The sequence below is a fragment of the Lithobates pipiens genome, unplaced genomic scaffold (assembly GCF_037356315.1).
Source record: "Lithobates pipiens isolate NorthernLeopardFrog02 unplaced genomic scaffold, aLitPip1_a1.2 Scaffold_18, whole genome shotgun sequence".
In the NCBI taxonomy this organism is placed as follows: domain Eukaryota; kingdom Metazoa; phylum Chordata; class Amphibia; order Anura; family Ranidae; genus Lithobates; species Lithobates pipiens.
Window position 1 is genome coordinate 483,093,828 of NW_027507758.1, and position 12,199 is coordinate 483,106,026.

At 38.5% G+C, this 12,199-nt stretch overlaps 1 protein-coding gene across 1 annotated transcript in view; it reads left to right on the forward strand.

The window, feature by feature from the left end:
• The window catches only part of ING5 (inhibitor of growth family member 5), a 29,605-nt gene extending 17,907 nt beyond the window's left edge, over positions 1-11,698 (forward strand). The window contains exon 8 of the mRNA XM_077488437.1: positions 1,551-11,698. Coding sequence (XP_077344563.1) covers positions 1,551-1,587 — 37 coding nt within the window. The 3' untranslated portion in view covers positions 1,588-11,698. The remainder of the gene's footprint in view (positions 1-1,550) is intronic.
• The last annotated feature ends 501 nt before the right edge of the window (positions 11,699-12,199 follow it).

The following is a 12,199-nucleotide window of genomic DNA, read 5'->3' on the forward strand; positions in this document are numbered from 1 at the left end:
AACACTTGGCCTGGTGGTAGGCGTTAGCAAGGAGACCCAAGGATAGACTGATCAGAAGTATGTGTTAGGCCTTGTTCATACAGGGTGTTTGCACCCGTGTGACAGCTGTGTTTACCCACACAGGGAGGCACAGGTGTTCTGGGTATCCCTGTGTGGCTAGTTCCATTAAAGTTCATTGGGACAGCAAGTGGTGGCTGCATGGACACAGCCGCTGCTCCCAATGTGAAATCTGTTCAGTGGGTACATGGCACCCTAGTTGCGGTTTAGGGCCATGCACCCGCATAGATGTCAAATTGTTACTAGCAGTTCACATTTAAAAAAAAAAAAAAAATTATAAACGCTTCAGTGTAACAGCTTGCTCCTACCTTGTACGAGAAACCTGATGCCCTCTGACAGGAAGACCTTAATGAACTACCATAGCGCTCACAGCACCGTGGTAGTTTGTTGAAAACTACAAGCCGACAGCCTGCAAAGACTGCCGGACCATGTCGTTTTCCATTTACAGAGGATTGTAACTGAGTGATGAGCCTGCACTGCCACGTCTTTTTGTGTCGGTAGACACGGGCAGAAAAATCCCGGCCTGCTGTCGCAGTGGCGATATGGGGGGGGGGGGGTGCATTCATTACATGTTACACCCTGAATATAGGTGTTAACATGTTCTAAAAGTTTGAAAGAATGAAAAACGATGAATGGAGGATTGTGGAATCTATGAACAAACATAGTGTAAGCTGCCTCTTTTAAGAGTGAACAAATCCCCAAAATCTGCAAACAATATATTAAAGGTTGAGGTGCTAGTGATGTTCAGTAAAACGTATAAAATGAATTGCAAATATAAGTAAACATAGTATAGCAAGCTAGGAAGTCCACATGCGATGAATGCCAACAGCAAAATGTGATGTGCAAAAAAAAAAAACTTCTAGTTCTTCACCACGAGTGCTCAATGTATGGGTGGTCACTCACCAGAAAATGATGACCCCTTTTTACAGGAAGGGCAAACAGCACTTCTGGAATACCAATCGATTCCACAGACAGCACAATTGCACTCCACTGGCCCCCCCTAAGATAAAGCTAGGATGGGGAAAATGACTCCACAAGAGACATAGAGGAAGGTCTCCTAGTGTAGTAATTTTATTAAGGTAAAAAATGACCACAACAAATGGTGATTACACTTGCATGTTACTGTGCTGATCCAGACACCAGGTGTAAACATGCGAGTGTAATCGTCATTTGTTGTAATTTTTTTTGAGCATCACATATGGACTTTCTAGCTTGCTATACTATGTTTATTTATATTTGCAATTTATTTGATATATTTCATGTAACATCACTAGCGCCTCAACCTTTTAATATATTGTTTGCGTGTTCTAAAAGGTGAACTTATTCTTTAAATGTGAATGAGGCATTTATAGCTTCAGAAAGGGGAGGTGAGAAGTTTTGTACCTACCCTTTTTAAACTGGTATCCTAATTATTATTTCTTTTTTTTTTTTTTTTTTTAATGTATATCTGGAAAGCTTAACAATATATAATAATAATAATGTTATTTTTATAGGTTCTGTCCCCGCTGTACCCAGGAACGGAGGAAATGATTACAGCACTTGTATCCGTTAAGAAATTTTGTCTACTTTTGTGTTATATGTTTCATGTTTCACCCCTGCCATTTGTCTTGCTACTGGTCTGCTTCCTTTCAAAAGCAGAAGGCAGCAAGTCAGGTTGTTCTCAGTGTACAACCATTATTTTGGGGGGAGAGTATTGATTGCACTTTGGGTTTGGTACTGTTGTTTGTACAAGTTAAATTTTACATACGTTGTGTCGGAGTTATCCCATTTTTTTTTTTTTTTTTTTTTTTTTTTTCTTTCCCAACAATGTTTTTACATCGACTTTTATACTGGGTGGACTAAACTAACTTGGTGTACACTTGACTCGTCTCTAATCCCTCCTTGTGTAAAAGATTAGATGGGTGCTGCTCATGCAACTTGGTTGATATGGTTAGCTTAACAGACTAAATCTTAAGACAGTTTCTGAGGAGAGTTTAGTGCTCTAATATAATTTCTAAGATGCACCTCTCTGCTGTATTTAAAGCCCCTGTTTTATTAGGATTCCACAAGTTGGTAACACAAAGGTCTCCAGCAGACCCCTTGTAAACAGTCATGGACCCTTGTCCTATACTGCGTTCAGTGTTACCGATAAAACGCATCTAGCTTGGAGATGTGCTTTAAAGTGAACCTCACCTGGTGTAAATAGTTGTAATATAACAAATCTGAAATGCTGGAAGTCCTCTGTCTTCGAATTTGTCCCTGTGGAGTCCCATGAGTCCTAGGCCCAGGCTGTATATGACTCCAAATTCTGCTGAAAAATTGAACTTAAGCCTTACCTTTTTTGTGATTCAAGTGTTTAGTGCCAGAAATTCTATAGCCATTTACCAGCTGACTGAGAATGCGTTCACATTGTATGACAAATACATTGGTGCTTTGCGGTGGTATTTATTCCTATGGGCAACTTGAGCAAAAGCCCTTATTTATTTTATTTTTTTTTGTTTGTCTGTTACACTGCTGCCTGCAGAAAGATTGGACATGGAAAACAAATTGTAGGGCAGACCAGGATGTGTGAAATATTTAGAGGAGCAGCGCACACAATGAGGAACACCCAATGTGATTGCAACATCAACACAGGTGCCTGGGCTCAGTGTGTCCGTACACACCAGAACAAGACAAATGGATGGATTGAGCCAGCAGACCAGGATGTGACATTCCTACTATCAGCATGCCTCGTGTTGTGTGTGTGTTGTTTTTTTTTTTTTTATTTTTTTTTTTTATTTTTTTTTTAGCTTCTGTCCTAGGAGGAGGTGGATGGATGTAATTTCTTCAGCTTTGCTATGTAAAAGACTGGCCTATCTTTACTAGCACCATTTTTTTTATTTTTATTTATTGTTTTTCTTAATCAAGTCTTCACATAGTTGCAAGAGCTGGTATCATTTTGATTGCAGCTATCTGGTGTGTCTATCTCAAACTCTTTCTTTTGGAATGCTGCTTTCAGACCCCAGTGGACTGGACATTGCAGGGATAGCCTTGAAATGACCTTCAGGTACTGGGTTCAATGTAGGGTGCTACAGGGCACTTTCCAGAGCAGCCTGCTTTGTCTTATCTGTTGCCCTGTCTCTGAAGCCTCAGTCCATGAGTAGTTCAGTTGGGCTGAGCATCGGGAGACACCTCATTTAAATTGGTTGCTGAGCACCTTTTAAATTGTGACTGAGTGCTGACATCATCCACTAGGTGAAATGTTGCTCACACCACACTTTCCCAGAATACATCGCCAAGCATCAAATCTGCTATTGCACCTGCTTTAAGGTTCTGATCACACCTAGGCTTTTTTGCTGCTGTAAGCCTTGGCTCTAAAAACTCCTGACAAGACAAATCTCATTCATTTCAATGACCCCTGTTCACATCTGAGCGTTTTGTCATCTGAAGCTCACAGTACAGAAGCTTCTTTTTTGTCAGATTACAAGCGTTTTCTACTTGTTACATTGGTGACCTTTTGGTCTGTACAAAATCGCAAATTTCTGTCTAAAAAACAAAAACACCTAGGTGTGAACAGAGCCTTAAAGAGCCATGTGGAACTCTATCTTTTTATCCTTTCTTGTTTCCATCCTACAGTGACTTTGGTTACTTCCATCCAACTGACCCTCATCTGCCACCAGCGGTTTGGGTTTTGTGGGTACATGAGGCCTTGCCTTGTACCTTGACATGTAAGTTGCCTTACTACAATTTATTTGCAACCTGTTTAAATCTAGAAACATGGGGATCAGTTCTGCTGTTACTGGTGTTCCCAGCTCACACTCTAAACTGCACTGGGCTGGTTCCAGTGTGCCAACTGACGGTGCTGACATCTGCAGTCTACAATCCTGTTACCCTCTGTTCTAGAGTCAGTTTTGTTATTAGAGTGCTCTTTAACACCATTGGCCACTGTTTCTGCGCTTTCACCTGAGGATTTCACTACAGTCATGCCTGCTTCTTTCCCGCAGAGTCTACATCTAATCGAGCCATGGCCTTAGCTGCTTCAGAGCCAGTTCATCTTTAATCTCAAAGCTTTGAATGTCTTAATTTGAGCTCAAAAATTCCACATGAAATCTACAAATCTGTCATCACCTCTCTTTAGCAGGGAGCTGTATTGGCTTGAAGGCCCATCTTCCCAGGGCATCTGTTTTGCTGTGGGGCCTCTGGACTACAAGTCCATGGTCCTGCCATTTGGCTTCTTTATGCAGTTTAGGTTTACAACAAGGTGCAAGCCCTGCTGCATTCTCGGGGCATCACCCTTATGGGATACCTAAATGACTGCCTGTTGAGCGAACAGTCAGCTAAAGTTCTGTCAAGACAATGTAGCTTTAACTTTTTAGATATTACAACTGTTCAGATGAATTCTGAATGTTTAGAAACCTACAATGGAACTGACTAATCATTTTTGGATTTTGCTCAGGTCAGAGTGTTTCTTCTACTGGAAATGGTTTGGACACGCTGATTTCAGATTTGAAGTCTTCATTCCAGGAGGCGTCTGAATTTCCCCTTTGCATGAGACAATTGTGCCTAACTTGGGGAAACCTCAGAATGTCTACTACATCTGCAATTAAGAGTATAAGGTTCATATAACACCTAGAAAATATTTTGTATTTTTGAACAAGAACACATTTACATCTGTGTTTTTATAATCCTGCTACCAAGTCAAGGCATGCTGCTAGTAGGAGGGAATATTGTTTGCTGGCCTATCGTTTTTGGTTTTCCATTTTCCAATCTTGCTGTTCCTTAATATTCCCCAAGAAAAACATTTTTTACAAAGTATAAAAATCCTATTGTCTGCATGCATAGCCTGAGCCTAGGATCCATGGGTCTCCACTGGGATTGTTTTTAAGGCCAACACTGGTTATTTAGCACTGCTGCCTTTTTGGATACATTTTAGGCCAGCTCTGGTTCACTTTAACTGCTGCATTAATTTGAAACTATAATCTTCAATCCATCGATGTGCCATCTGGAAACTCCTCACCAGCCGCTGACCTTTTTTGGGCAGCCGGCTTCCGAGTCTCGATTGCCGGCTGCTGTCATTGTCCAGGCTAAGAGGACGTCGCTCTCACGTGTGCATTGGAGTTCCATCAGCTTCGGCATGGCCAAATTTGTGCAGTGAGCTGTACAGGTCCAGGCGGCAGGCAAGTAGCTTTAATGCAGAAGAGATGAGGCATATCTCCTCTGCATTAAAAATCCTGCATGTCTGCCCATTTTCATTATCTAGCATAAAGTTCCACTTTAAAAAGTGGTCAGATTCAATTTCCCTCTTGCAGTGTAGAAAGGTGTTAATAATGTGAATGTATGCGATGTGCTGAAATTTTAAGATTGCAAAAAAGCCTGTCCCTTAATCCACATAGTCATTGACAATTGTACTATACATTTAATTATAGTTTCAAAAATGTAAATCTAAGCAGGTACTTCTAATTGGAAGATCCTTTTGTTTCCTCGGCCCTCGTGTATGAACCAGGTGCAGCCTGTTTTAAACACACATTAGTGTGTTTAAAAAAATAAAATAAAGCAGGGGGTGCCTGGCAGCCTACTTAAGTTGATCTTCTGGAAGGTACTTGGTTTTTTTTTTTTAGTTTTTTTTTTGTTTTTGTTTTTTTTAAGATTTGCCCCTTTTGCTAAACCCTGTTTGCATGTTACAAAGTCCTCATTTCATTTCAAAGTGGATGGAAGAAAAGCCTAATGCAGCATACACACGACCAGACTTTTCGACGGACTTGGTCCGGCGGACAATCCGAAAGACTTTGCACCTGAGCAAAATCCGTCGGACTTTCAAATTAACGGACCAGGCCCCACACAATCGCTCCAAAAGGCAGACTGATTCGAACGTGAGGACGTAGAATACGGAAGTTCATAGCCAATAGCTGCCCTAGCATTGGTTTTAGTCCATCGGACTAGCACACAGACGAACGGATTGTCCGATAAAAGCCAAGTCCAGCGGACAAATTTGAAGCCAATCTTATTTCTAGGTCCGCCGGACTTTTAGGAAGAAAAAGCCTGCTGGAGCCCACACACGATCGAATTGTCCGACGGATTCTGGTCTGCCGGAAAGTTTGCTCGTGTGTTCGCAGCATAAGTCTAACTATTCCTAAAAAAAAAAAAAAAAAAGTTTATGAATTCTGTGTGTTCATTTACAAGACAAGCTGCCAGCCTAACCTGTTTTAAGATTTCTTGCTTTGACAGTGTAAAAGTTACCATACCCTTGCATGTAGCAGCCATTCTATTGATTCTTGGTAAGTTTAGTTCACTCTTCTAATGCCTAGTACACATGATTAGAAAATTGGACAAAAATATCACTTTCAAAGCGATCATACGATAATCTGTGACAGTTCGTGTAAAACTATTCAAAGTGACAAATGACACATTACATTACTTCTGAAGTTGTATGATAATTTTGTCATTTTAGTAACCTTTTGGTTTTTCGATATGAGACTAGCATGCAAAAAAAATAAATAAAAACACATGATCCAATATTCTGATTGTGTGTGTGTACAAGGCTTTAGAATTATCCAGTTAAAGCCAAAAAGTTCTGTCCCAGGTATATTAGAGTGTTGTGGGTACATGGTCATATAACTGTTCAATTGTAAACCCATGGCATAAGTAAACAAGTGATATGTGTGCTGCTATTGTTGACCTTGCTCTGCTCGGCAATATACCTGCTCTGTAGAGCTTAAGCACTGCTTGTTTTCTTTCAGTGCTTATATGTTGAAACTAGACCAGACAGCAATAAAATGCATATTTTAACCATGTCAAAATACGCATAATGAATCTTAAATGGCATAACAGTGTCCTTTTATGTTAAGGTGCAATTATAACAGACGTAGATGATCACAACTTGGTATAGTTAACTATAGAGAATTAGAGCCAAAGAATACATAAAACAAATCCAATTCAAGATATATTTTAAACAAAAAAATATATATAGAGATAACACAGATTATGTTTTTGATTCTAAAAATCATCAAATAATTCTCTCTGCTGCTGGGGTTGAAGTTGAATTGCCCTTTTTAAAGTGGCAATTTTTACTTCTAAATGTAAATACATAAAAAAAATGAAGTCTAACTATATGGAGATCTGATTATTATTATGTATAAATGTGGTGTTAATGAGAGAATCCTACTGAATGAAGAACTTTTAATATATGAATTTTTAGGATTGGTTGCATAGATCTTTAATCGTGTGTGGTTTTTTTCTTTTTTTTTTTCTTTTGTGTTTTTGATGTGCCAGTTGAATTTGGGGCTGCCTGAACAGCCCTGACATTGGCAGATTGTGGGCTTCTGGGCGTTTTTAAAGATTACCATCCCAGAATACTAGCAAGCCTTATTTATATCAGAGATGGAGGCACAAGTCAGATTATGACTTTTTTTTTTTTTTTTCTTCTCTCCCAAAGCTCCAGATGTTCAGTAATGTAGCAATGTATTTTTATAACCTATAACTTCAATAGTTCACATGTGTGCAACAAGGCATATTCTCACCTCTTGAAGCCCTGTATTCCCATATGCTTTCCCAGAAGATCATATGTGCATTTAAAAGTAGAGGTGCACCGAATGGGAAATTTTGGTACCGAAACCAAAAATGCAGGATGCACTTGGCCGAAAATGACAGTTTTTAAAAATATATATATTTATATATAATTGTATTGTTTGTATTTTTTTTATTATTATTATTATCATGAATTTAAATGAATATGAATTGTCTGCCATTATTGGCACCTTTTTTAGCGCAAGAAAAGTTCAAGAAAAAATGCATCCCTTTAAATTCTATGTATGTCTTCACACTGGTCCGTTGCGCTTCCATTGTGGTGTTAAAAATCCTGCTTGCTGCATTTCTGATCAGTTAAAAAAAAAAAAAACGCCTCCCTGTTGAAATGCATTGAAAACGCAGCAAGAACACATTAATAATGCACTTACATTTTTGATGTAGTTCTTGAGTCATGTCCTATGAAAAACACACCATAAGCAGAGTAAAATCGTGTGCATTTTTGGTGCCTTTTTATCTTATTGGCAAAATGCTGCCATTTTCAGCTGCTGAAATTTCGGTGCATGTCTAATTAAAAGTATTTTACATGTTCTATACCTGTAAAAGCATCCCTTGTGTACACACCCAAAAGCCTTGAAACAGCTGCTTGTACTGTCATCTTGAATGTGATGTCAACAGAATCTTAAGTGACCGTCTACAGTAGGTGTATGCAATTAGCGGACCTCCAGCTGTTGCAAAACTACAAGTCCCATCATGCCTCTGGGTTTTATGCTTGTGGCTGTCAGTCTTGCTATGCCTCATGGGAATTGTAGTTCTGCAACAGGTGGAGGTCTGCTAATTGCATATCCCTGCTCTACAGTATTCCCCTTTGTTCTTTTCTTGGCACTACATAAAAGGCTAATGATGGTAGAGGAAAAGGCGTTAGACACTCCCAGAATATGAAAGGGCTATGATGTACAACGAAGAAGGAGGCTGTGCTAGGGAATTGACTCTTCCTAACTTTGTCAAAATTTCTATCAAGTTTAAAGGCACATTGCATGCCAGTACAAATTATTTATGGTGAAGAAAAACCCAGCAAGTAGGCATTTTAAAAGATTTGATTTTTCTGTGCTTTTATCTGCAATCGATTTAAGTTGAGTCTTTCACAAAGCATTGCTGTTGTGCTTTTAAAGTTCATTGCAGTTGTAATAACTGTGGTGGTATCTGCTGTTCACCAGAGATATAAATGGCACTCCTCCCTACATGGTTCAGAGCACAGGGATGTTCAGGACATCAAGCTCCAATTTTAAAAATGCACTTATGCCAAACTTTTCGGAACCCAATATTGTTATAAAAAAAAATTGTAGATCTTCCAAAAATATAACAATTATATGAATCCACTATAGAAAGAGAAATACTTTTTAATATATATATGATGATTATATAGTAGAATATATTATATTATTTCTTTATGACAGAAGAGGTGTCTAGTCACAAAAGCCATTTTCTAGTCCAGATTCTACTTCCACACCTTTTTGTGTTAACATTTATAAGAGCTGTATTACTGTTTTTAAAACACAGCATAGCAGCTACAGTTTATTATATTACTCAGAATATATGCATGCTTATAGTAATTTTTTGTATTACCAGGAAAACTGCTTTTGCGCTCTCTATGGTGTACCTGTCTCGTCCAGTTTACAATCAATCACAGTTTTGAGTTCTGGTTCAGTGAAAATAGAACAGAGGTAATCATCTGAACCTAGTTCAATGTGTGAACACAGATGAGCATTATTGCTTTTCATTGTGATAATCAACTGCCTTTTCACAAATTTTGTAGGGGAAGATGACTTGTGTTGCGAGTAAACCTGCTTTCCACTGCATCCTAACTCAAGTTGTAGTAAATGTACATACTGTAAAAATTGTATGCCTATGTCTAGCAGCGCATCGCATCCTATTGTGACAAAATCCAGGCAGAATTGAGAAGGAATGGCTATGTGGTTTGCCTTCTCAAAGTTTCAGGTCCTAACTGCTGACTAACGTGATCACTTTTTATAAGGTCAAGAGCAATGTGCAAAATGTAGTAACTTTGAACAAAGTAGAAATCACTTTATTAGGATTCAACTGAACACTTTTTAGAATGTGGTTGCTGATGATTGTAGCATAGTATTTGGGCACAACTTGCCTATTTTATTAAACCACATAGAAGAAGACATCCTTTTGCTCATATTAGCGTAAAAAAACAATCAAGCCTGTTTTCTCAAAACAGGCTTTTAGTGTATATACCCTATTAGGGTGGTTCACTACTATTAAAGTGTATCTAAACTTAAAGAAAAAAATGATAATATTGTTCTTGGATGTGGTGGCTGCATTAGTGTGTGTTATTTTCCCACCCCCCTCCATATTCTTTATCCTGTACTTTAACTTGGTAATCCTGGCAATAACTTGCATTCTATCCTAAGATAGGCATACTGAGCAGCATTGCCACTCTATCACAGTGAGTGTTAGGACTATGTAACGCCTCCTCCTCTTCTCCATAAAAAAAGGAGGTGTGTTTCCCCCTCCCCGACACAGAATGTCAAATTTAAATTTACATTTTATTTTCTGCAAGGAAGGCCAGCCGTTTCCCAATATTTACTATAAAAACACCCAGTTAGGTAACCCAAATAGGCTTCCTGCAGTTAATTGGATCAGTAGGGTCACCAAAAGGGTGGTAATAGGTTCTATATGTTGCACCATGCTCTGACCTTTTCAAATAAAGACCTTAGTGCAATCTCTTATGCTTTTGCAGCTTGTATTTTATCATTTGAAGCTCAAGCGCACAAGATTTACGAGGTCGCACCCTCAAACCCCCCCCACTTCTTTCGTCTTTATTTTTATATGCCTCTTCCTGTTTAAAACAGATATTTATGAGTCTTGAGCACAGAGATGATTTCTGGATTCTAGAGAACTATGCAGATAGTAAAGCAGAGCTGTTGTATCCCAGATAAACCTGAATATGGATATTTTCAATAAAAAAGGTACAGCAGAATGATACAGGTTGTGAAAGCTGTAGTATGTACGCACAAGACAATAGATTGTTCCTATAAGGCCTGGAAAAGTCCCATTTTGAAACTGCAAACTTTTATTAACCACTTTGTCCATTTTGTGGTTTGCTTACACAAATTGTTGTAAGTTACATTTCCTTTTTAAAATCTCAGACACATAGTGGGGGATTTACTAAAACTGGTGCACTCAGAATATGGTGCAGCTGTGCATGGTAGCCAATCGGCTTCTAATTTCAGCTTGTTCAATTGCGCTTTGACAATAAAACCTGGAAGCTGATTGGTATCTATGCAGAACTGCACCAGATTTTGCACGCTCCAGTTTTGGTAAATCTCCGCCGCTGTTTTGTCACTTTTTTTTTTTTTTCATAAAAGCCCTATTTTGCCTGCCTTGCCCAGAAAAAATTAGACAAACGCTTAGGTAGGTAACTAAATTGCACTTATCAAACTGCCCATTCTTCAGAATTTGAGACCTGCTCTGGTCAGAGCTTGGGCCGAACAAATGGGGTGGCTGCTTAGTTGTATTCTAGGAAGCCAACTTATGCACAGTACTTCACAGCTAACTGGCTGCAAGAACAGTAAAAGACTGCCAAAACTTTGCAGAACTTAAGAATGATGGCAATCTTGTTTGAGGTCTGTATAAGGTAAAAGGTAGGGAGTGCAAGGGGCAGTTGGCCATTGTTTACCTGAAAGTACCCTTGAGCTGGACATGAAGTGGTTAGTCAAATCTAATTTATGGGAATCCACTTTTTTTTTTCTTTTTTTTTTCTATGAACTGTTTTTATTGAATGTAGCCATGATTGTGAATAAATATTTAAAGTTATCAATATAAGCCCGATTTAACTGTGACCAAAGTACTGGTGTGATGGTTTGTCCATTTCTAGTAGCTCAGATAACAAGAATGTATTATATGTGTATTTTGGTATTCTATTTTCTCCAGGTTTTATAGATGGTTACAAGCTGTTGATGTATGAAACTGATAATGATCTGTATAATGGAGTTATTTAATTTATGACTTCTTAAACAATGTAAATGTTCTATTTAAATAGTACTGCATGTTGCAGTTCTAAGAACACTTCATATCTACCTGGAATGTTAATGCAAACTTTGGAGTTAATAAATGTTAATATGAATTACATAAACTCACACACCTAATTGATTCTTCCTTTACTGACCTTTGTTCATTTTTATAATAAACATTTATTATGAAGTTGCTTTATCCACATCATCTTAAGGAGCAATTTTTCAATTGTGTGTGTTTTTGTGTATAAAAGCTCCTTATGCTAGCCATACATATACAGATTTTAGATCATTCTTATCCATGCTAAATGGTGTGCATTGAGGGATCTCCACTACTGTACCCACCGCTCTCTGAATATTCAACAAAGACTGCATCTGATGGGCTGCGGTCACTGTTTAGCCAACCATTTTACACCTACCTTTTACAAATTTTCAGTCAGTTTGTTGAGCTGGGTGATGCTGGGGGGGAGGCAGTTGGCAGTCACAAATTTGAATTTCTGATGATTTGGCAGAGATCTGCAAACATTTGGGCCATTTGTGGCAGGCTTAAAGCAGAACTCCAGCTTTTCCTCTCCAAAACAACTTCTATAAATATATATCCAACAGCGCTTTACAAAATGAGG